The 27,529-nt window shown below is 28.2% G+C and overlaps 1 protein-coding gene across 2 annotated transcripts in view; it reads left to right on the plus strand.

The window, feature by feature from the left end:
• LOC107456467 (kin of IRRE-like protein 1) overlaps positions 1 to 27,529 on the plus strand; it is a 226,162-nt gene that overhangs the window by 161,271 nt on the left and 37,362 nt on the right. For both annotated transcript variants that reach the window (XM_071178515.1, XM_071178516.1), the window contains exons 6-11: positions 3,845 to 3,955; positions 10,321 to 10,524; positions 14,118 to 14,414; positions 18,869 to 19,162; positions 20,378 to 20,665; positions 24,689 to 24,985. In XM_071178515.1, the coding sequence (XP_071034616.1) occupies positions 3,845 to 3,955; positions 10,321 to 10,524; positions 14,118 to 14,414; positions 18,869 to 19,162; positions 20,378 to 20,665; positions 24,689 to 24,985 (1,491 nt within the window). The remainder of the gene's footprint in view (positions 1 to 3,844; positions 3,956 to 10,320; positions 10,525 to 14,117; positions 14,415 to 18,868; positions 19,163 to 20,377; positions 20,666 to 24,688; positions 24,986 to 27,529) is intronic.

The following is a 27,529-nucleotide window of genomic DNA, read 5'->3' on the forward strand; positions in this document are numbered from 1 at the left end:
TATATATATATATAAGCATGTATAAGCATATATATATATGAAAACTAGAAGTGTTGACTATTATTGATTGATTTTTAATTAAGGATTTAAGTTTATAAATTTAATAGAAGTTAAATAATTTTTATTTTTTTGATAACCATTATTTTCATTTATTTCATTCGTTTTTTATTATTTATTTATTATTTTTCGAAGAACTAGTCATTAAATTATGATTATTTTAATAGCAGAATCAGCGTAAAATGGTCAAATTAGCGTTAACTTCTTTTACAAATATATATATTTTTTAAAATTCTTTCTCTGATATACATAGGATCTGTTATAAATGTCGCTGCTAAATTATAGGGCTGTAAGACTTGCTTTCGGTTCTGAATAATATATTACTTCTAAAATGATTCATTACGATCCTTTGATTTTCATAATTTTTAATTATATATTATTTGAGATTTGTATATTCTTAAATATATGCATAAAAAGTCCTGTGACTGAAGTGTTGTTTTCTTTGTAATACAGTGTAAGTAAGAATTAAATTAAGTGACATTTTTTATGTTCTTTATATTTTGCACATTCTATGAATATACACATGTACATAAGTATTTCAGAGAAAAATAAATAAATAACAGTAATGACTATGAAAATAATTATTTAAATTATTAATTGTGTAATTCAAAGGGAATTTATCTTCGACAACAAAGGAAACGTTACTCTAAACCTCGAAGATTTATCAAAAGCAAACACTATTTCAATTTTCGTCATTTAATCTTAAGCACTCTCGAGTATAAACTACTTCCATAAATTTAATATCCATCTCCATCATTTGCGCTGTACTCCATTTTTCCCTCCATCAGATTATTTAACGGAAGTCTAGTCTATCAGCTTCAGTGAAACAGTTCTTAACAGCAATGGACAAATGCAAAAATTTCTCTTTATTTCTTTTTACCCGGTCAGGTGAAGAGAAACGCGTAGAGCACCAGATGGTGCATTTCTATTAAATTACTTCATACTCGTTTATAGACGAATTTCACAGAACAATAAGTGAAAATCAGTCATGACTTTGAAAATAATTATCGAATGTAACTCAGATGGAATTTTTCTTCTAAAGCAAAGAAACGTTACTCTAAACCTCAAAGATGCATTAAAAGCAAACACTATCTCAATTTTAGTCCTTTAATCTCAAGCGCTCTCAGAGTATAAACTACTTCCGTAAATTTAATATCCATCTCCATCATTTGCGCTAAACTCCATTTTTCATCGAATCGTTCTTTCTTAATATGTAATACCAGCATATCTCATTTTCACTCCTTGTACACCCTCCATCAAATTGTTTAACGGAAGTGTAGTCTGTCAACTTCAATAAAACCGTTCTTAACAGCAATGGACAAATGAAAAATTTCCCTTTTTTCTCTTTCCCCGGTTAGGTGAAGAGAAACGCGTAGAACATCAGAAGATGCACTTAAGTAGAAGCGGCGTTTTAGCTCAGGCGATAGATCGGAAATGTCCAAAGCAATTTATAGCCAACCCTCATCATTCTAAGGGAAAAGAGGGTAGAGCGAGAGGAAGGGAAGTAGTTACGTGGGCTGAATTTTATCAGCCTGATTCTTCAAGCTTAGGAAGTATTAAGGGAATCGGCGTATTTCTACTCTTGCCTTCCGACTGACAATTGGGATTCAGCGGCTTTCTGAATCCTCTTCCCAACTCTTCTGAAAAGAAATCTTCACGGACATTTTCTTTATTTATGCTCCTGTGTGGAGGAAAAACCAACGTAAACACTCAGCACGATGGAAGTGTAATTTTAGTTTCCTTGCGAATAAGCGCATTGACTAATTTTCAATTCGCAAATTAAATGCAATAAATGTATTAAAAATGTATTTAGAACATTAGACTTTTAGATTTTCGCTATTAGATTATCAAATCTATGTCATATATTATCCCAAATTTTCAAATTAATAGTCGAAAAAATAATATTAGGTCGAATTTCATCATTTTCATCATAAATCATATTTTTTTTATTTGTGCTCCTGTATGGAGGAAAAACCAACGTAAACACTCAGCACGGTGGAAGTGTAACTTTAGTTTCCTAGCGAATAAGCGGATTGACTACTTTTCAATTCGTAAATTAAATGTAATAAATGTATTAAAAATGTATTTAGAACATTACATTTTTGTTATTAGATTATCAAATCTATATCATATATTATCCCTAATTCTCAAATTAATAGTCGAAAAAATATTATTGGATCGAATCAAATTGAGCTAAGAATTGTAAATTGTTTGTTTAGATTCAAAATGATAATTGATAGCCATGTCAGCCCAGTGGTAAAAGAATCTGACGCCACTCTGCAAGAACCGGGTTCGATTAGCAGCTCCGATAAGACCCACCGAGTTCATATATGCAATATACGTGTTCATGAAATCCGTGGAAATCTGCAGAAGTCCTGCTATCGGTGTCTGAGCAATACCATGGGTACTAGAGAAAATTTCCTTCCTTCAGATCTATGTCTAAATTTCGGAAATGGCCTCGAGAATGAGTAATTCTGTTAACTAACTGTAGGGTTTTAAAGCCAAGACGTACTTTCCCCCTTGCTTTGTTCTTTTGTCAGACATCAAGCTCACCAACCTGCCTTAAATTTCAAAACGCCAATGGCTAGAGAGCTTGGATTGACAAAGAGTCATAAAAAACAACACATCAAAAATGAAATTCGGATTGCTTTGGTGATAGTGGAAATAGAACAAAAACATTTAATTAGACTGAAATTTACGTTATTTGGAATTTACTACTACATTTTACGAAGATAGTAAATTATGTTATTTATTGTAAATTATATTATAATTAGTCAATATTTGATTGACTTATTTAAAATTTGCCTCTTTCCTTGTTCAATGTTCATGACACTAGGCGACAGCTTGGCAAAAGTGTAAAAATGCATTTCGAGCAAATTATCACTTTTTTAACAATTTTATAATTTTAATTATCAAATTAAAAGATAAGAAAATAACTTTGGTGAGAATCAAATTAAGTTAAATTTGTAAAGTATTGCTAAACACTTGTCAATAATTAAACGCAGGTTGTTAAGCAAATTCCCCTAAAAATGCAGGAAGTAGGCAAAAATAAATATTTAATCGTTTTCTTCTGATGAAAAAAAGCACACAGCTTTCTGAAGAAATATATACTGCTCATTTTATATATATGGCCAAATTATTGAAAGTAAAACACATCAAACTGATAAATATGAAGAAAAAATATAATTAATTTAATAATGAAATTCATAATTATATTATTTTTATTGTGTCCATAATTAATCCAATATATTATTAATTTTCTTGATTTCATTAGCCATGTCATGAGCATTCAGGTGTGCAATCCTTTTTTATTAAAATAACATTTCGTTTACAATAAAAAAGAAACCTCCTTTAGCAATAACTAATTTTATATGCCAAGTAATTTGGGACAAATTAAAAATTTACTGCATAACACAGTGAAAATAGTACAAAACATTAATTCTAAGGCCGTTTATTGGTTCTTAGGCCTACGTATTTTTTATACAAGTTTGAAATGGATATATAGCTCATTTGATGATCTAAACATACTAAACATAAAAACTTTTGCATAATAATTTGAACTTCATATTTGAACGTAATGAAAACATAAATAAACGTAACATGATTGTTTTCAAAAAAATTACATTGATCCCATCAGCTGAATTAAGGAGAAGTCAATAATATTACAAAAAAAACAGGTATTTCGGTTAAAAAGTTTAAATTTTTTCTGTCTTTTCAATTATCATAATTTCTGAATTCTTACATCTGTAATGAGTGCTGGAATTAAAAATATTTAATTTTTTTTTAGTTCCACCAAAGGAAACTGTCATTTTAGATGAAGAAAATAATGAGCTATCTGGTGTAATTGGTCCTTATGATGAAGGTTTGGGACTGAAACTTAGATGCGAATCAATAGGAGGTATGTATTATTCAACGAAAACTTATTTTTAAAGTGAGCAAATTAGTTCAATTTTGTATATAAAGGGAGGAAAAGGTAAAAATTGCTTAAGATTCGTTTTATAAAAACGCTAGTAAATGAATTAGTAACCTTGGATTAATATTTTTTTATCTCTTTTTGCACGGATAAAAACCCACCCGTATTCAAGATGAAATTGATTCTACGAATTTCTGGAGTACGTTTATGCCCAGAAAATCTCATGCAATAGCTACATGGGCTACATAACTTAAAAATCCTATGAATTTCGTGGATGAGAAGATTGCTGTTGAGTGTGTTTTTCCAACATGTCCCAAACATATTTACTAGGTTAAGATACAGATTTTTGCGATGGACAAACAAAGTGTAAGAAGTCTGATAGAGTATCATTGAACCAATTCTTACGATTTTGGACCAATGTGCATTTACATGAAGTTCACGCAGTATGAATCAGTATGAATGACCTTTAGAGTAAACACGCAGCATTGCAGGATTAACTCTAATGTGTTCAGGTGATGCATGGCTCTTCATTTACTTATGAGAAACTGTAAGGCAACACTTCGATAGCAGTACAGCATTTCTCATATCATAATACTCTCACTAGGCCCTTGTACAGTGTGAAAAAGGTAAAAAAAATATCTTCCAAGGTTCTAATTCATTATCAGTAATATCGTATTTAAAATGATGCTCTTGCACTGTGTCATGCATGTGTCATTCAATAATGTGTCATGCATGTGTCACTGTGTCATCCACTAATGTCCCCTAATTCTAATCACAATTTGTTTTTTAACAGGTATTACCAATGTCGCACTGTAAGAAAATAGATAGTCAAATATCACGCAACTTTGCTCATTTCTGATGAAATTTCTTTTCTAGTATAGGTGTCAAAAGTTTAATCAATGTGACGAAATAACTATCGTCACTTCTTCGAGAAAGCAAATTTATCAAAAATAAAGAAATATTTCGTCATTATATTTTTTTTCGTAGTGCATAATGTATTATGCTTTTAGAGTGGCCGCCATACAGATGTCGCAACATAACAAGGGCAGATTGAATACACAGATAAATTATACCCATTCCCGAAGCGGGATTCCAACCCTCCCTTTATCTTCCTAGTACGAGGTCAACTTCTTTGCCATGCAGGCTTGTCGGTTTGATGCGTCACTTTATTTTCGATTGTCTAATCTTTATTCTAGTTCCGTCGTTATAGATAACAATCTTTCAAAAGATAAAGATTTCGATTTGAGAAAACATTTCATAATTTTATCGTCATATTTTTACGATATTCCTTCATATTCGTCATATTTTTCGTCTTTTCATTCGTTAGTAAATCAAGTTTTGTCGCAAAACACGTGATTTCTTAACGAAATAGTTGTTTAAATTAGCAAAATATAGATCAAAGAATGCTAAATCATCAAAAGTGAGAGTTTCATTTTTGAAAGTGCAAATGTGTTTAATACTTAAGTTTCATTTTTATATTATTTCTAACGAATTTGTTTCAATTTTTTCATATTTTTAGAACAAGCTACAGAATTTGTTTAACTAATAAATTTACAACAACAAAATGCATTTTCTCTCAAGATAAATAAAAAATAATAATTACAAATTCTTTGTTCTTATAAAAATGCGTGTAAACGAATTTATACAGTCTTAAATTTATTCTATCATTTTGCAATCCTTTCAATAGTATCTGAAACAACTGTTTATTGGTCAGTGACAATAAATTCATATGTACCAAGAAAATATATAAAATATTTGCTAGTATTGAAAGACAACAGACAAATCCTCAGAGCCCACATATCTCCCGCTGGGTTCTGACAATGACAGCCTTCACTGATTGGTATAAGAAAATGTGTTAATACGACAAGTCCTCAGCTAAAACACAAAATTGAGAAAGAAATCTTTGACAGAAAAACAGACATGCAATTCTATTCAAATAATTCAAAATTCTTTTTTTTTATATTCAAAAGCTTAGTGATATTATGAGATAGAAAATGTATGTCGTATTTTTAGAAAGAAAATTACATTCCTTCAAAAAGATTAATATTTTTTGTAGAAAGAAAGTATACCATTTTCTGAAATGTTTCGTGTATGCATTTGAGTGGGATACTTTGTTTTAGATGAAAATTTAAAATAAAGATTGTTTATATAGATTATTTCGTAAAAATGTAATGGAACGTTGCAATTTTATAAATGAAAACAAAATTTGTTTTTTGCGTGTGTCGAAAAATTGGTATAAATATCATTATATTCTTAAAGTAGTTTCGTCTTTCCAAAAACTAGTTATATATCTAAACATATTAATATTTTTTGATATCTCCTTTACGTAGTCCCTTTCTTTCAGATTGTTGAGAGGAGCATGTTTATTTCAAATGTAAATATTTTAAGATAGCAGAGAAATTTCATATCTCAACTTCAACTAATTTCTTATCATCATAAGCATAATTGACTATATTATAATAGTGATTTACTGCTTTAAAATACTTATGCTTATTTATTGATTTAAATACATTATTGCTTAAACCAAACATTTAATCCTGCGTAGTATAAAAATTAAAAAAGGGCAATTGGAAAACATTTTTAGCTAACTTTAATGCATGGAAAATTGTCTTAATAATATCCATGCTCGTATTAAAGCTCATAGAAGGTTCCCTTTTTTCGTACAGCAATCTCCATACAACCATGTCATAGGTTTTAAATTGTTTCTCGTTGAGTCCATTGTCTAAATTTGGGTTGTTGGACATTAGGAAACTATCTCATTTTATAAAAATTTTATTTATTATTACCACAAAGTTAGTAAAAAATAAATACTGAAAAGTAAATTTAACAACAATAAAAAAAATGGTTTTCATCCCACACTCTAAGGTATTATGATAAAATAATCAAATTTTAGCACTTGCCAAATTTAAACATTATCATGAAATATAAAATCATATTTTTTTTCAAACTGACATAAATTAAATGGAAGTATTAATTTGGCTTATAAATGCGTATAATACTTCTTAATTTTATAATATAATGCTAATGAAAAACATCACATTCCAATGCATATGTTTAGCAAGGTTGTTAAATGCATATATACATACAAAGAAGTGAAATACTATTTTGTAATAATATGCACTAATAATATTTAGACAATATTAGCAACTAGCATAAGAGAATCATCAGACTTATACTGCTAACAATAATAATTATGCATATTCGTAACAAGAGATGATTCGATTGACAAAAAAAAAATAATAAAAAAATAAAAAACTAGATATTATGTACTTTAAGTTGACTTAAATAAATATGTTATTAATGTAAATTTAATTTTCATCAAATATCGATGTTATAACAATACTATATAAATTATAATTGGCGTAATAAATATTTTAGAGAAATTCAATAATCAAACATGTATAAATATCTTTGGAGATATAAATTTTCTTTATTGCACTGAGATAATATGTATAACTTTTATCACATGTATTGTTAAACGATAGTTTTCCATTAATCGAGAATGGTAAAAACAAACACATCCCATTTGTTTTGTGACGTAGATAAGAATCCATTAGCAAGGATAATTTTGTGGTGTTTTATTTTCCATTAAGATCTTTCGTTACCTTTGAGCTAAAGATGTTTACCAATTTAAAAGAAAAAAAGAGTAAAGAGCTGTGTGTATTTTGGATTTGAGAAAGCCATGGATCATTAATTTCTTTTCTGTTTAGAAAGTTCTGGTTTGTACTTTTTTTCTCCTTTGAGTCGATGTTTTTTAAGAAAAGGAAGCAAAATTGTAGTAAATTATGCTCTGCTATTATTTTCTTTCTTAATACGATACGTTTTGTTTCCAAATAAGGATTATTTTTAAATAAACATTTTGCTGATTTTAAAAAATGTAGTATGGAATGAGGTATATTATTTCAAATATACTGTTTCTAATGTACAAACAATCATCCTTATTTTTTTGCTTCATTATTGTAGAATCTAAATTATTTACGATTTATAATTTTATTTTTGAAATATTTTAGAAGAAATAATAAGAAGGAGAATGCGGGTTTTCTAATCTAGATTGAAATAGATTTTTTTTACATCTTTGGATATTTGATATTTTGCAAAAGACGAAGATTCAAAGAAATAGGAAAACGTTTATATCTGCTTCTGAAATAATTGCTGTAAAAATGGTTTCTGGTTTTTATTTAGAAAAAAAATGTAATAATTCAATTTTTATAATTTATAATTTGAAAAAAAAAGACTCTTATGAATCTTGTTTTATTGAATTTCAAAGAAATAAATGTGATACTAATCTTAAAAATTCAATTTCGTGATAAGACAAAAATTGTTAGAATATTTTTACTCCATGGTTAACAATTCGCTTTTTATATTTCCCTAATGCAGTTCTAATTAAAATAATTTTGGTGTCGAATGAAAATCAACGGCTATAACTTATGAATTTGTTCTTAACACGCAGTCCATTTCCTAAGTATCAATTTTTAATAGCTAATATAATCTTTAAGTAAGCATCTGATTCGAATAAAATAAAAGGGAAAAACTCTAAAAATAAAGAGTAAAAATCAAATACTTACAATTATTTATGAGTTAATGCTAAAGACATTAGCACTTACCAGTGAAAAACAAGGATATGCTTCGCAAAATAATTTAAAAATCACACTAAATCTGTTCATCTTTTAATTAAGTTATGTTATCTGAATTTTTCCATACAAAGTACATCATGAACACATTTAGAATAATAAACTATTGTCTCTATATAATAAAAAAAGACGTCAGACGAAATGCGATTTGTATTAGATTGTCAATCTTATAAAATGAGATTTAAAAAAAATTATATCAATATTTACTAGCATATAGCATTAGGTTTAGATAAGTTATGAATAAGATGTCATTAAACTAAACTAAACTTACAGCTTTTGGAAGTACAGACATGGACCAAATATATTATTGCAGATGTAACTGAAGGGATTTACTCACACTTAACTTTTTAGATGGTGATGTTAGTAATGATAGCATGGCAAAAGACTACCAATATTACGAAACAGCTGTCAAGTTTGTTCGTCTCATTTCTGAAAGTGACACGCAGTAAAGTAGGAGTCAATACCAAAGGGCCCTCAGTTCTTTGATTTTCTTTTACCTTGAACATTTGCTATTTGATTTTCTGGAGCTTCAGTCAATTCTGTAGAAATGAACTTTCATCGAAATTAAAACGGCTGACAGAGTCAAATATCCTGTCGTCCAAATTTGACCCCATGAGACATTAGCACCTTTGGAGAGCTTATAAAAGTCCTGAAAAATCTACAGTTTCAAATCGACTATGAAGCCAAGGTATACCATTGTAAATAGTATAACGAGACTCCATATTTTTCTTCCTTTTCAAAGGAGCATGCCATGGTTGGATCAGTGATACACTCATATAAATTTCAAGAACAGTTTTAAATAATACTTTTGAATATAAATTGTGTGAACTTACTTACTTCCACATTATTTATTGACATCATTTTATTTTATTTTATGTTTTATTTTATGACCGCCGTTGAACAGTCGACCCATTTTTTGGGTTTACGACTACAAATGTTCAACGCCGTAGCCTTGTAATTTTGAACCAATCCAGAAGACAAGGAAACTCCTGGATCGGTACCCCCAGAGGTATTGATTTGTTATGGGAACATGGAGGACTTTGAGACTCGACAGATTTAACGTGCATCAGTCACCATTTACTACACGGGGAGTCTTCGACCAGCAGGGACCGAACCCACGAACTCTTGGACATGGGCCCGGCACCCCTATTGACATCATTGATTTTATTCTGAATAAAACTCTACTTGTTTACAATCCACTGTAAAGAAGATTGATCACGTTTGTACATTTAACGTATAATTTCGCTTTATATTTCTACAATATTTACCTCGTTTTAAAAACTTGACAATTTTCATACTAAGATTCAGTAGTCGTAATCCTAATAACAAAATATCTAATAACTAAACTCAGTAGCGTGACTATCCAAGAAGAATCAATGCCTACTGCTCTCCCGATAATTTCCTTGATTTCGGACACTGGGAGCTGATGTTCCGGGTGGGTGGTCAAATGAACTCGGAAGCCCCCTGTGTTTATTACACAAAAATGTTTGCTACTCATTTTATCAACCAATTGAAAGGATGAAAGTTGGATTCAACCTTACCCAGATCACAGAACCTAGGTCCAGTGGCAGAAGCGCAACCACTAAGCTACCGGTTTTGGCAATGTTCATCAATTCGATTGGTAACTCAATATGATTCCTTGCAATCATGTATGCTGTACGTAAGTGAGTTTTCAGATGCGAACAAATGTTATATATATAAAAATTTTCTCTCTTATAGGTATTCCACCACCGGCAGTCACGTGGTGGAGAGGATCAACTTTATTAGATGATACGTTTGATACCTTGGCTGATGGAGTTGTTAGAAACGATTTAGTTATTCCAATTCTACAGAGATCTGATCTTCTCATGGTTATCACGTGTAACTCAAATAACAACAACGCCACTGTTGCTGTTGCTACATCAGTAAAAATAAATTTAAACCGTAAGTCTAATTGCATGAACTTTTCTTATTCTGATACAATGATTATGATTGAATTTAGTTACGTCATAAATATTTTTTTAAACAACTTAAAAAAATCTTATATTAAAACGCTGTTATTTATGTATATAAAAATTGAAATCAGTATTTGCTGAGCATTCATTCAGAAAATTTAGTTATATTTTCATAGAAAAGCGACATATATTTATCTGCAAAAACTATTTCGAAGTGAACTTTAGTATTACATCGCTAAAAACTAAGAGTTAGTGATGTCACCAATTTAGAAGTATCAGGAAACAATAACAATACCACAGTAAATCCTCAGATAAAATAAATTTCTGAAAATTGCTAAAGTGGGTCTTAGTTTATGGGATCATATTTCCAGTATTTTTTATATTACTAGTTTTTCAGATGCATAGATTGCCTTAAAGAGTAAATTACAATTGCTTTCAATGAGGAGTTATAGGACAAAAATCAGAGGCATTTTCGCCAACCCCACTATTTTTTGATTAAAAAAATCAATTCAATGTTAATTATAATATGACTGTTTTAAATCTTAATGTCAAATAAATTCGAGACAACCTTAGTAAGATGTAAGGTAGAACCAAACTTCCGTTCAAGTCGAAGAATAGTATTAGGTAATCAAGTTTAGAAATGAATATATTAAACAATGCCATGGTTCAACTTACTAAGATTTCAGCAAACAATCTTCCAAATTATAGTACGCCGACTATTTTATTCTTTGTAAACTGAATGGGCATTTCAAGGTCACATGGTATCCACTATTCTCGATTTTCGCTGAGTGAGAACGTTATTATAATCATAATTTTATAGTAATATACAATTATGAGTTATTGTAAATCCTTAACTGCCGTAAGAATAAAAAGAGTGGCGTTACTACTTGTCACATTGTTACCAAAGCGAAAAAGGTAGAAAATATAACCTTGAGACGCCAATTTTTATTACAATGATAAAAGTATATTATCACATGAATAAAAATATCATATTATGCATTAATTAATAACATAACTAATGGACACCTTCAAACTAACTAAATAATACAAATAGAGAAAATATACTAAATATTGTACTACTTCACTGATATTTAATATATTTAAGTATAAAAAATATGCATTTTACGTGTTATTTTTAACTTTATGAGGAAATTGTGTCAATATTTCTTATTATTAATCATACACATTTTAAGATATTCTGTAGTTATATATGATGTACCCAATATACAAAATAACACGTGCATTTTTTCTTAGAACATTGTTTAATGTTTTAAATATTTGCGTTACAATTTTTGTATGGCAGTTTTTAAACTAATACTCTTAACAATCACATTTTTATTCCTTTTTCTCAGAATATTCCCTTTTGTTTGCCATTTATTTTTACTACATCGTCATTGCAATATTGACTTTTCATAAAATTGGCAAGCATAGGCAATTATTTTTATAGTGCAAGGCAAAAAAATCTTTCTAAGAGTCAATATTTAATTAAATTTTATTATAAACTTATTGAAATTTCGTTGTCTTAATTTTCATTATTTTTCAAGAGAGTGCTAGTTTTTTTGTTATATTGTTCACTTAAAACATTTTCTTACTTTTTAAATAAAAATCTCTAAATAACGTTTTTAAATAACACAAGCTGTTGTTCATATTACCAATCCTTATCTTCTGATAATTTTGTCATTTAAATATATCTCTACTTTTAACTTTTTTCAACTTTCTGTGGTGATATTAAGCATATGAATGCGCTTCGATATTTTCCATGCATTTGAACTGAGACTTTCCATAATGAAATTAATTTAAAAAAATCTTTAAAAGTAGATATTGTAAACATTAAGGATTTGATTATTAAAAATCAATGTATCAAATAATGCATTTTAGACATTTAATTTATTATTTTAGGCTAATACAACTCCTGTGATACATAAACAAATACTAATTAAATTCCTTGATATGACAACTTAAATTTAGGCAAGTAAAGAAAAAGAAACTGAAAAAACAGGTGCGCACTTTCAAAGTAATGCAATATTTTAAAAAAAAGTTAAAAACTAAACTTTCGCAAAGTTTTTTATTCTACGATGAAATTGACTTTAATTTAAATTACAGAAGTAGTAATTTTTTATATGCTCCACATTCCTACATATAAACATTTTTAATGTTTCGAAGATGAAAATGTAAACTAAGTACAAAATTAATCACATGCAAAAGAGAAAATTAAGTTATTATTGTTTTTCATATGAACTCTAAAACATTTACTACACTGTTTTGAAAATGTAAATATTTCTGATTTGAGACAGGTTCACATGCAAAATTAGAAATTTACATCTGCCATATACTTTCTGCACTATAATTGTTTTTGATGAAATCCTAATTTATTATATTGCCATTTTAATTAAATTCTATTACTATAACACATTTAAATGTACTCAATAAAATTAAGAAAAATTATTTAAAGTACTATTTTTTTCAAAACTTCGTATTTTGAGAAAACCCAAATCTGTATTGCTTACAGTACTACATCATATGGATAATTTCTGTCAACTTTAATTCAAAAGAGAACAATAATTTCTTATCAAAGTCTCTAAAAATTCTAAAAGCAAATGACTGATACAAATACGTCTATTAAAAGTTTAAAAGCATTGAATTTTTTTGAAGAAATATATTTTTTTCTCTTTCTTTACGGTATGAAGTATTAACATAGTTAGCATGCAAAATAAATTCTTGATATTGGGAAAATTCAATATTTATCGAGTGAAAATAATTTATTTTGCATCTATTTCTGGGTTTAATTAAAAAAACATCTTATCATTTTCTATAATTTATTTTTATTATTTTTCTTTTCATTCATCAGCTTATTATTCATTATCTTTATTTCATTCATTTGTAATTACATAACTCCAAATGCGTTATTCCAAAAATTTAAAAAAAAAGAAGAAAAAAACTATAGACTTGATTAAAATCCTTTAAAAACAATTAAATGAGGTTTATGCTCCAGTTGGATTTGATTTGGTGCATATTTTATTAACTCAATAAAAAATTATTTATTTTTTTGAAAAATAAAATACATTAAAACAAAAATAACGTGCCATCAACATCCAATATGATCAATATAATGGAGCATTAATGAGTGTCATATTTTAGTTTCACACTATAACAATTAAAACTGTATATACTTTTAGGCAACAGTTCAATGGTAATATGTTTCAAGATTTATAATGACGTATTATTATTATCTAATAATAATTTTTAAAACTTAACTGAAATTTTTGTAGTTATTTAAAGAGTGAAATCTAAGGAAGAAGGAATAAAATCCATTCGACGCATATTCTTAGGTAAAAGAGATCATACTAAGAAGTTCTTATTATTTTTAAATCGAAACTTCTGCATTAAAAAGGGTAATTTTGTTTTTGAAATACTAATATTTTGACTTTTTATTTCGCTATAAAGAAATCAATTTATAAAATAATACTGAACATTTTTTTCACATAATTAAAAGCTATATCTGGTGCAAAATAAATAATTTTTGTTAAATATTGGCTGCTCATTTTTAGAACTTAACTGATCTGTGTTTATTTATTCAAACAGTGAAACCAACTGAAGCAAGAATAACGTCTCTTCGGCGTACGCTATCAGCAGGAAGAAGGGCAGAATTAGAGTGTACCTCAGCAGGTTCACGTCCAGCAGCTCGTATATCATGGTGGATTGGAACGACGCAGCTTGCGAATACAACAGAAAGCTTTTCACCAGATCGCAATCGAACGACAAGTTTATTGAACTTCTGGCCAACAGGCGATCACAATAACAAATACTTAGGATGTAGGGCTGAAAATCCCATGCTGCCAGGACAAGCAGCTGAAGATGGTTGGACGCTAAACGTTTCTTGTAAGTTGTTATGCAAGTTCAAGATAATCAGTCTTCTTCAAATTTTTATTACCAAAGTTGAACCACCGGTATCCATGCTAGGTATTGTACATGCCAGGTGCGATTAAGCCTTATTATATGACAGATAGAGAATACATCAATTTTTCCTATCAATGGGGCAGCTTACCTTTCACATGATGCCTAGGCAGTGCAGACGCATCATCATCCTATAGTAATTAAATCATAGATTCGAAACGTCTTATAGACAATTAAAAAGAGTGACCAAAACACTGAAATCTGCAAAATAAATATATTGTTGTTATCTTTTTTATGAATAAATATATTGTTGAAAATTTGTATATTAACCTATCGCAAGCGTAAAAGTACTCTTTTGAAATTTCTGCAATCCATACGGAAGTATAGGAGTGGTAGCAAAAATACTCAATTCCGCTCTGCATATCAAAGAAGTCATTCATTCTTGATTGCCCGAAACATAAATGTTTCAGTATAAATGCAATCAGTACTACAATTGGCCGTTTCAATTTTTTTTTAAATTGAAGCTAAAACCATAGTGACAAGTTTGTTTCAACTTTTATGAAATCTTGTCTATCACTTTTTTAAAATTTTAATCTATAACAACTGTAATGCAATTTTGTAAATGTTTACCACATGCAATCTGTTAAAAACGCTCATAATTAAAAATAGTTGAAAACAATAATCTAACAATTAATTTTCACAGCATTTTCTAAATTTTTTGATAATTTTGCCATGAACATTAAATAAAACTATTTGGGAATAAAATAAAATATGAAAAGAAGTAAGAGAAATTAAATTAAATATAAAATTAATATAAAATTGAATAAAAACAGGTAAGTAGGGAAATAAATAACATGATAAGTTTTGCTAAAGATTTTATTTATTATTTTCACAGTATATCACAGCAAAGGGTTTAAAACTATAATTAAAGATATTTTACAAATTATATTTGTTCATCTAAAGAGGTTTAACCCATTTTTAATCTAACATATTATCAAAAAAACATCTAATTTTAGGTTCAATATAATTTTATTCTTTACTAAATAAAAAATTTCATTATTAAAACAAATGTCATTCATTCATGAATACAATCTGCTGTTAGAATATACTTCCTGAAATTAAATACTTATATGTTTAAAATTTACACTCGCTTGTAATTTATGACGTTATACTCCAGGTTTAAGCAATAAAATGAATTGTTCTTTTACCCCTAAATAATTAAAAGAACTCAGTGAAGATACTCCCTCAAACAATGTTTCAAGACCAAAAGACGAGAACAAAACAAATCGTTTTTCATATAAATTTAATCTTCAAAATCAATAAAAGTTTGTTAGCAAGTGTTCTTTATCGATCTAAATCATGAATAAACTCCATTTCGGAATTAATATTCATATTAAGTTCAGATTTTTCTCTTGTTTGCTCTAAAACTTATTCCAGGAAGAAAACAAACGAGCCAAAACAAAAATCATCAGTAAAAAGTTGTAATATTTTAAAGAAGCTACAATGAGATTTTTTACCATTTCTAGTTTAAGGGGCAGCTTTAGCATATCGATCTGGTCTCAAAAACATCTGTAAAGCATAAATTTACGAGTGAGCCAATTTAAATTTAAACACACTTTTCTCAGGAAGGAAATCCATTAGTGTTCTAAGCTTGCTCAGAACATTCCTAGAGTGAAAATCTTTCTTCTGTAGCTGCGTCAGGGTAAAAATGGATATTTAATTAAACCCGGGTTAGTCACGTGGAAAGAAAGAAAATTTGCAATTCATGACCGATTTTTCTAGTAAGATCTTCTTCTACTTATTTTTTCCCCTTTTCCCTACTTTTCATCTTGCTGTCCCTACACTTTCTTCCTCCTTTTGAGGTCTTTTTCATTTTCCTTGTTTTCGTTTCTTTCCACTTGAGTGGTTGATTGGGAAAAATATGATTATAGTAGGTAAGGAGGGACCAAAATTGGGCCTTTCCTTCCAGAAAAGAATATAAGTGCCTTTCTACGCAGCTGTTCTTTTTGCATTTCTATGACTTCAGAGTTTTAAGGAGAAAATTCTCTTCTTTGAGAAACTTGAGATCTTACCCTTGTGGTATGAATAATAAAGAAGTTGAAAGGCGAAGATGAATTGGTGCATTTAGAAGCAAAATTAGTTTCAGTATTGAAAATGAGACAGCATGGCTAGAATATTTACCAAATTTAAGAGAGGCTATTTTCCAGAACAGTGATTTAAGACTCCGGTATCGATTAATGAAAAATTGATTTTTGGTAATGGAATGCCTTAGCTGGAACCGGAATGTCTATAGCTATTACAAAGTCAAATAAACATGTCATACTTAAAAGTTTCCATCGCATTCATCACCATACTGTTTACATTTATATCCGAACTAAACCTTAAATAAAGATTGAATTACAGTTTCAAATTATAGCTTGTAATTTAAATAGTTTGTAAATTTGAAAACATCTCATTTCAGTAATTAAAAAGAATTTATTTTATTCTTCTAATTTTTATTAGTACATGCTACGATACTGAAGAATAAAAACTACTAAGTAATACCGATTGCACAAATATAATAATGTGCAGTATTCAAATCAATAATTAATTAACAATATTGTTAATTTCTACTAAAATGGAGTGATGCCGTGATTCTATTCCAATTGTAAAGCATGAAATTAGTTAATGCATTTGTTAAAAATGCGAAAATGTGTTTATGTATCTGAAACATCGCAGTACAGTGTGATACACAGTAAATCCACAGTAAAATTTGAATTCACAAAACTAATACATTTGTTCAAATTTTACCTTCCAACTGTCTCTCTACACTGAATAACTCAATGAAGTATTTGAAAGGAAGCAACTGCTTAGAATGGAATAAGACCAAAAAGTAAACAGGAGCTCACTAAAACTATAACAACATATTCAATGTACTACATGCGTTAGATGTATTTACTCCATGATTTTTATACATTTTTTCTAATACCATATTCAGCATTAGTAAAAATAAATAAAAATAGTGATTAATGTATTAAACGTTAATGTTTTTTTTATTTGTTTTGCTTTTTTTCTTTTTTTGTAAATGTAGTCTAAAAGTCAGTGAGAACCATGTTAAGGGTGAATATTTATTCAATATACTTAAAGGAAATCAACTGCTTTGTATGATATAAGAAAAAAAAATTAAATACGAATTTGTTTGATGGACTGGAATTTGTCTGATTGACTGAAAAAAAGAGCCCACTATAACTGTAATAACACATGCAATGTACTGCCTACGTTAAAAGTATTGCCTATATTATTTATGTATGAAAAAATGAAACCGTAATTAAACTGGTTAACGTATTAAACTAGTAAAGAATTGTAAAAATAAATAAAAGTAAGGATTTTTTATAAATAGTGAAAAGACAAATTAAAAGTTCACTGTAAAAAAATCAAAACATCGGGAAATACAGCTTTACGTCATTTTTTTTTATTCTTTATGTATTTATTTTTTTTTTTGTAAACGTAATCTAAAAGTGGAGGGGAACCATTTTAAGGGTGAATGCTTATTAAAAATACTAAAAGGAAATCAACTGCTTTGTGTGAAATAAGACCAAAATTTAAATACGAATTGTTTGATTGACTGAAAAAAAGAGCCCACTATAACTGTAATAACACATGTAATATACCGCATACGATAAAAGTATTGCCTATATTATTTATGTACAAGAAATGGAAATAAACCGTTCCTTCATTCTTTAACTTCAATTATCAACTGCCTGCCACATCTCCATAAACATAAGTAATTGGGAGTTGTTAAAAACTGGCAACCATTGCAAAAACCATTTTAAATTATTTATTAATGAACGGAGTTAGTTTTTAACAAAATAAGCTACAAGCAAACAAGAAAAAAAATAGGAAAAGGGTAATTATAAAAAATACAGTATAGTGGGATACCCTTCAATGCTCTGACACTGATTACTGATACATTCATATGACAATCTTAGATTTTCACAACAAGCTGTTTTGTTGTAATGAGAGAAAATATCCGATGGAATTAAATTGTTCCATTCAATGAATATTAAAAAGCATTTATTGAAATGCTTCAGTGTTAACATTCGGTATAAAATTAGTTAAATTCTTAAATACGAGATTGGGTTATCTTTTCCGCTGTGATGTAAACAAGAATTTTGTTTCTTAATTTAAAATAAAAATTATCAGAAATTAAAAATTTGGATTGCATCAGATGATTTAAATAGTTGAAAAGATTAAAAATAGATGCTATTTAACGAAAAATAATTAAATGTAAGTTGATTTAAATTAAAAATGCGGGGGATATTATTGATAGAATTAACGCAGAACTTAGAGTGACGTGAAAATAACTAAATGGCGTGCATTATATTGAAACATGTCCCTCATCAATTTTATTATTATTCAAAATTCATTTAAATTTTAATGTTACAAATCATTTTTTACAGATATTCCAAGGGTGAAGCTAAATATAAAGATAGATCATGGGAAGCACCAATCAGCTAGCGAAGGAAGTGATGTCCGATTCTTATGCGAAATTACTGCCAATCCTTGGGTAACGGACATTGGGTTCCTCTCAGAAGATGGGCGGATGGTTAATGATCCAGATACCGGCATAATAATAGACAACAATACATTAATCATCAAAAGTGTTCAGAGAAAACATGCAGGAAATTACCAGTGCCATGGCATGAATTCTGAAGGAACTGGATTAAGTGAGAAAGTTAATTTAAAAGTTAATTGTAAGTATATTTCTTCTATGCAACTAAATACGATTTTTGTTCCTTTAATACATTCAAAACAATTTTTGACTCAAATTATGCTATATTTATCGAATCGTCAGTCAAGCTCTCGTTAAATTTTAATTATTTTCATTTTTGTATTTTCTATTACCGCTTAAATTTTTGTTTTGATATTTAAACATGCTCTGCAAAAGATTCAGTTAATAGTATCAGTGAAAAAGGTACTTTACGTTCCCTTCGTAGCTCTCTCAGAACATTGAAGCTATATTAATTTTAATCTAAATTCTAAATTTTTTATAAACTCATAGCAAAGTTTAATTTCTCCGAATTTTTTTTTTGAAATAAAAAAATTTAAATTAATAATTTAAACACATATATTTTCTTGAAAGTTTGCTTATCTAAACATTTATTTTTTTATAAATAATTGTATTTTTAAAGTATTAATAGGATTTTCAATTTACACTATAGTATTCAGGGGATTGCATTTTAGCGCAATCATGTGTTGAGGATTTTATAAACAAAATGTGCATTTAATCTAGTAAAATAGAATTTTTCCAACAGTGATACCCTTGTTTTTCATGACAGAAAGAATACTGATCTTTAAACAAATAAATAAATACGCATGGTAAATATTTGATGCGTATTCTATGGATTATAAATATATGAAGAATAATAGTAAGTTTTTGTTTTCAATGCATTCGGATTTTTGTCTATCAAATATTATTTACCATACCAAATATATAATAAATATCATTTTCTTTCATCGTAACAAATTAGAATACATTGCGTTTTCTTTTTCTTTTGTTATTATGATTATTCATTTAAATTTTGCGCAAGAAGGAAACAATGAGGCAGTAAATAATTGTTTTATAACAAAAGTTCGAATTAATGTCTGTTTACTAGCTAATACGTTAAATCATTTATCCTTATTTTAAGGTTTGTTTATTTAGTTTTTCATCAAACGAAAGAAATACATTTTTGTAGATATGGAAGTGAATTCATCTTTATGTATCTAAGTCGTCAACATTATTACTTTAAAAATCCGTTATGTTGCAATGTTTACAAAACGCAAATGTTTACGAATCGTTGCAAAGTGTAGTGGTATATTTTTAAGTTGTTTTTAAATTTGAGTAGTAGGAATGAAACATGAAATTTAAATGTAAGTATTAGTTACGTTTTAAATATTATTTACATTTGTAAATATTTTTTTTCTAGATTCGCCTATATGTCGAGCTGGTCAAAAGATAGTTTACGGTGTAGCAAAGGAAGAACCAGCAAAAATCGAATGCAGTGTGGATGCTGAACCGTCCGAAGTTAGTTTCAGATGGAATTTCAACAATAGTGTGGAGCAGCATGATATCCTTTCTTTTACGAGTTCTGGTCCAACTAGTATAGCAACCTACATACCCCGGTCATTAAAGGACTTTGGGAAACTTTATTGCTGGGCGAAGAATAAAGTTGGAGACCAGCAAGTTCCATGCATTTTCAATGTGATACCTGCAGGTAAGAAAAAAAATATCCATTTATTATTTTTATCACCCTTCTATGGAAATCCTCTCTTTAAAAGTGATAATATTCTGAAATTCAAAATAGTTAGGCACATTATTTTTGCAGCCCTAAACGGTCGTGTAATTTATATAACATTAAAAAATGTTTGAAAATTTAAAACAATATTATTTTGAAGGTAGTTGGGGATAAATATCAGGTGTTAAGAGATAAGTAACTAAATATGTCATACTTTTTTATGGTAATTTTTAATAACACAATAAAAGCAGTTGGGGGGAAATGATGTCGTTTTTCTGATTTTATCTTAATAACCTCTTAGATTTTTTGTTATTAGATAGTGTTATTTATACAATTTAAATCGAAACATGAGAAACCAAGAACAAACAAAACAAAATATTAAAGATGTTAACTAAAACAGCACTTCATAGTGTTATTACTCTCTCTTTTTATTAGATAATAATTGAATAAAGAGATGTAATATGAAAAAAACATTAGTTTTCATATTTAGGAATAACTGTGTCAAAATACTTTTAGATTGGTCACTGATTTTCATAAATATATTTTTTTTTCAATTATCAATTTTATATTTATGGCATGTAGTTATACACCAGATTTATTCATAAATTGTAATTTAAATAAATAAACCAATATTTGTTATTTTCTAGAGTAGCTTTCACTTCAAGTGGTCATTAAATTCCAATTAAATTATAATTTTCTACTAATGAAGAAAGTCAATAATTTTTTCTACCTATGTATAGCGCAGATAAAAACAAAAATTCTGTCGTTGTTGTGGTCTTATAAGCAAATGAAACACAGAATGGCAGACGAAAACAGAAGGCAAACAAGTTGCAACAATGTAAAAAGTGGTTTAATTGAGATTGAAATTAGAACAAGCTCAAACAAGAAAATTCAGCAATGTAAATGAGGTTAAAAATAAGAGAAGTATATTGTGAGAGCCTGAAGTTTTTTATACTACTTTCTCATACTACTTTACAGGTTTATGCTACTTTCTCATACATACCTGCAAAACCGAAATAAAATTCATCACAATATATTCATTCTAAGTGTAAATAAGATTTTGGAAAAAATTCAAACTTCTTATTTACCATAATAGTAATTTAGAAAATATATTTTGCATAATTGAAATAACATTTGTAATTTGCGTTTGCAATTTTTTTTAAAAATTTTTGAATTTATCTTGGATTTTAAATAGGAGTAAAATGTTTAGATAAGGAGTAATTGTGCATTCACTAAGTTATTAATTATATATTTATAAAGTAATGTATATCATGATAATCACTTAATATAGTTAGTACATTTTACATATTTAATGTTATAATTTTGTCTTTAATAGTTTAAATAAGTCAAATTCCAAAAAAAAAACGGTTTAAAATATTTATTCAGGTAATAGTTATTTACTCTCAGAAGAAGACAAGTTCCTATCTTCGACAAGTTCCTTAATTAGTTATCTTCGACAAGCCAAACATAGACAAGTTCCTATCTTTAACAAAACGACCTCATCTTTATCAAGTTTTCTGGTTTTTATTACTTATTGTCGAATAAATACATATAAATCTATAACAACCAGTAATAAAATTTGTTGAGAGCTTCCAATCTTAAAGTTGGTTGATGATTCTTACCTTCAATAGTAAAATTATAATTTTCAGAAATAACTGGCTATCTCAAGTGATAAGCAATTTTTAATTTATATATTTATTACATTCGGAACAATAATAGAAAAATGAAACATAATGAAATGTGATAATAAAGGAGATTGAAAATTTACTTCCAAAATGTGTAATTAAAATAGTTGTAGAAATATTAGGAAAATATTTTTGTACTTATTTATATGACAAAACTTTCGAATGCCAAATTTTACGAGTTGAAAACATCTCTGGTTCAGAAGGTATAAACATTTATATATTATTGCAAATTTTGTAAATTTTCAAGAGTTTAGTAATGAAAAATAATAAAATAACATAATAACATGTAAGGAAAGAAAATAAACGTTTTTAATCGGAACAATTTTACTATATAATTAAAGTCTTTTCATTCATATTTTTAATAGACATTAAACTTTCAACAAGGTCACAGGATGTTAAACTTTCTTATCTTAAGTTATTGTCAAAGATTTGATACCATTGATTTTTTAACTGGATTATTTAACGTTCTTATGCAATTCTAAAGTACAAATTAAAATGAATTTTAAGAATATAGATAGTTTTCTCTCTCTTAAGCATTTCAAAAAGAATGTTTACATACAGGGTGATTCTAAAAGGATGGGTAAAATTTTAGGAAGTGATAGTACACACCCAAGAAAACAATTTTTATCAAAGAATGCATGGTCGAAAACAAAACGCAAAGGTGCTGGCGCTTTTCGAAAGTTGTTTGAGACAAACGTTGTTTGATGACGCAGCACTATCTCATTACGTACGAGAAGTGCGAATCTATCTGGACGTAACCTTTCCAAACCAATGGATTGGGTGAGGTGGTCCTGTAGCTTGGCCACCGCGCTTGCCAGATCTTTCATGTCTCGATTTCTTTTTGTAGGGACAGCTGAAGGCTCTTATGTATGAGACTCCCATTGAATCTGTAGAAGTGTAGAACTTGTCGCCAAGCTTTCGGCCGCTGCAGGGAAAGTTCGTTATATGCCTGGTGTGTTTCAGAATGTTCGCCTATCTTTTCTTCGCCGTTGTACTGCGTGCATAGCCGCTGCCGGCCACTGTTTTGAACACTTATTGTAATCACGTGCCATTAAGTTTGCTTTTATAACTTAATTTCATAGTTCTTTGTGTGTTTTTGACTCATAAGGAACATAAAATTTGACGCCCCCTAGCGGTTTTGCGTTTTGTTTTCGACCATGCATTCTTTGATAAAAATGTGTGCACTATCACTTCCTAAAATTTTGCCCATCTTTTTAGAATCACCCTGTATAAGTAAAGCAATAAGCTTATAATGCAAACAAATGTTTAAATTCGCAAAATTAAAGAATATTTTTTGAAGCGCAATTCGAATTGATTTTACAAAATACAAAAAATACACAATCGTAAAATTGAAGTTTGATAAGGTATTAATAAAATTAGATTAAGAAAAGTCTTAATCAAGTAATGATTTTCTGAGAAATGATTATTATTTTTTACAAATTCAATTAGAATTTAATTTTTTTACAAATTCAACAACGGAGCATAAAATTTTAGTGACTCGTAACTCCTATATATTGAAACTTATTTTTAATTGAATTAAATTCAATTTCTCATTCATTGTTCCACAGAATTTGCTACTTATTGCATTAGATAAAAATACACACAACCCAAGAAATAAATACAAATGAGCTATTTTAATTCTTAACTAGGGTAATATTGCGTTCAATGTATGTTCCATTAACTGTATCCAAACTAGACTTATTCAATTTAAATTTATATTTGTGACTTTAAAAAAGCAGTGTCTATAGATGTATTGATACTATTTGCAAAAACCTCTACTAGATTTTCCTTAAAAATAAGTGTGACTACTTGTGGAAAGGATCTTTATTTATCACAAAATACAATTCTTACATTAATAATTACATAGTTAAATGTCCTTTTTCCAGCAAAATCAACTTTTCTCTTACGTAAAGAATATTTTATTATTAGATATCTTTGTTGTTTGGCTTGGTAAAATTAAAGTTTTAGTAACATTCGATTACGGATTGAATGCTTTTTCTACACCGAAATACTTAAATAGAACGAATATTTACTGTTGACGATGCAATTCTTACATAGTGCGGAAATTTACCCTGAATCTAATAGAAAGTTTAATAAAATAAATATTTTACTAACTGTTAAATCGTAAGTACAGAGACTCTGTTTATCTTCAACTTTTTGCTGTACAGTTGATAAATTCTAATTAGACTTTACAAAATAAATGGATCATAGAGGGTTAAATAGTAAAAATATTTATGTACCAATATGATATGTGTAATATTTTTACTCATTATTTAATTATCAGTGGCCAAACTAAAAGTTATTTTGTTTAATATAGGGCCTCCAGACCAGGTTCGAAATTGCTCTGTTACTAACTACACTGCGGATTCATTAAGAATTGAGTGTGAAGAAGGTTACGACGGAGGATTACAACAAAAATTTTATTTGGAAGTTTATAATGAGGCTCAAGAATATTTAGAAAAAAATCTAACTAGGCTTGAGCCTCTTTTTGTAGTCCAAGATATACAATCATCGACAGAATATTTATTAGTTGTTTATGCCGGTAACATGAAAGGTAGAAGTCCTTCTGTTGTAATAAGAGGAGCAACGGAAGCATCGCCAAGGACAGAACAAGGTCAGATTTCTTATATTTTTTCTCATAAAAGTTCTTAAATTAGAAGATTTTTTATTGGTATTTACAATGTTTTGGAATTATTAATAAATTGATTTAAAAAAATAATTAAATGTTCGAGAATCTGATTAGAATTATTTTACACTTGTCTTTTCTTTACAGATATAAAATCTGATTTTGCTTTCTAAATACAAAAACCCTGTAAAATTTTACATATCAAATCTTTTTCCCGGAACAAGTTACGGTACCAAACAATTACATATTCCATAATTTGTACAGTAATAATTGTCGCAAGTCACTGAATTACTCTAAATAGATAAATATTACTGTAAAAATTGCGGAATAGTATTTTGCTCCAAAAACAGATGAAAAAATGGATTTTACGGATTATGAATCCAGAGTGCCTATAGTTTGATCCGGAATTTATTATAGCCTATGTTTTCAAAAGAAAAATTTACTCTTCTTTACGAGCTAACTTTACATGTTTATAAATAACGTTATTATTTTGTTATGTTCAGCTAATTATATGTAATAACGTAAAGAATATTACTGGAATAATGTTAGACGTAGTTATTTAAGTCTATTTAAACTATAACAGCTTTTTTTGATCAAGAATAACTATACTTATATTTTAAAACCATTTAAGAATTTGTAATAGTTACGTGCCATCCTATTTAAATATAATGAAGTATAATCAGAAAGTAAAACTATTTGTCGCTTCGAAAACGTTCTATATCTCATAATGTGAAATATACGTCTTGGAAATTTACTAGCTAATCAAAAATATGATCTTCTTACTGTTTAGTTTCAATGAATTATAAATTACCCAAAACTAAATTCCCTATTATAATATCTAATATACTAACAAGTAAGCTCTTTTAAAAGTAATAAGCTGCTGTTTATGATAAATTCAGCTATTTGAAGAAAATTGCTTGATACAATTTCTGTTTTAGTTAGAACTAATTACGTTAGGATGGAATAGTTTAATTTATGAATTTTTAATATCATTCTTAAATCTAATTTAAACAGCTATATCTCTTATAATTAAAATATCTAAATGAGTTGCATCATTTTCAAAGAAAACTTATTACACTAATATAACGATAACAAGGCACTGTTTTTTTTTTCTTTTTAAAATATATTCTCACTTAAAAAAATCCCTTTTAAGTAAATTGTATCTTCTCTGTCTCAGGTTTATGTTTTATAAATTCTAATTTATATAGAAAATACCATTTTCCTATTTTAATATTGCACCTAAAATATTTTTTTTCAAACAGGTAATAAAAAATAAAGCCAAGTTTACTGAAACATTGGTACTTCTAAGAAATTTAAAAACAAATTTAATTAACTTATAAAAAGCTAAATTACGATAACAAATAAATTGCGATAAATGTATTTGGAAACATCATATTTTAAAGAGAGAGCGAATTGAATAATTAGGCCTGTTTACTATATTAAAGTCTAGGAATTTCAGACTGATTGCAAGTTTCACATATCACTTCTTCGTAAATTCCACTGACCTGTCAAAATTGTTAGGGTTGATAAATCACCATATGACAATCGGAAGAAGTATTTCTCAATCAAATAAATCAACTTAACCATTTAACTTTGTCCAAGATAAGTTAAAACATCTCCACGCAAAAAACCTTCATTTTTATTGCGCCTTATTGCGCAGAGAATAAAGAAAAATCAGCGATATGTATCAAAGTAGTTAACCCAAAGACATTTCATTGAAGCAGATCAAATAATTTGGAGAAGTTAGATTAATTAGAGAGGTTAGATAATTTAGAGAAATAGTTTTAAAAGTTAATGGATTCAAAAATATATTCATCAAACTCGAGTAGAATTTAAAAGTTTACATTTTTTTGTGATTATCCCTTATAAAACACATTTTCCATTTCTTATATTATTATTGAATTATTCAACTTACTATTTTACATAATTAATAAATTCACCATACTACTGATAAATTTGCCATGCAACTGAAAATTCAGTCTTAATTTTTGAGAAATGTATTTGCTTTTTCTCAAATATAAATGTTGCTAGGTGTATTATACAAAAGATAGAGTACGTAGAAAATATCAAAGCTGTTTGTAAGAGTCAACCCAGGAGTATTTGTAGCATTTTTCTCTGTAAATAGATACAATATGTTTCGCATTTCGTGGAATAAATACAATTTAGCTGACAAAAATAATGAGATGATATTTTTGACGAAACAAATATTGTTTTGTTAATATGTTTCGAATCGTAAATGTATGGTAAAGCATTTCGCTTCATTTTATTCACTTCTGAGGTGTGAATTAATTTTTACCAAAATGATAAAAACGCTTAAACAAATTCACTTGCAGATAATAAGTTTACGAATAGTATTTTTGTAAACACAGGCGCGTGTTTATATAATCTCATGTTGTTTTGTAGTTGTTTTCCATATGTACTTTATATTGTAGGTAGTCTTATATTGTTAGCTTTATATTTTACTAGTGGGCTGCGCCCCCTGCTCGCTGACGCTCGCCAATCCCCGAAAATTGCTACGCAATCTTATATGGT

This window comes from Parasteatoda tepidariorum, chromosome 3 (assembly GCF_043381705.1).
Source record: "Parasteatoda tepidariorum isolate YZ-2023 chromosome 3, CAS_Ptep_4.0, whole genome shotgun sequence".
Taxonomy (NCBI): Eukaryota; Metazoa; Arthropoda; class Arachnida; order Araneae; family Theridiidae; genus Parasteatoda; species Parasteatoda tepidariorum.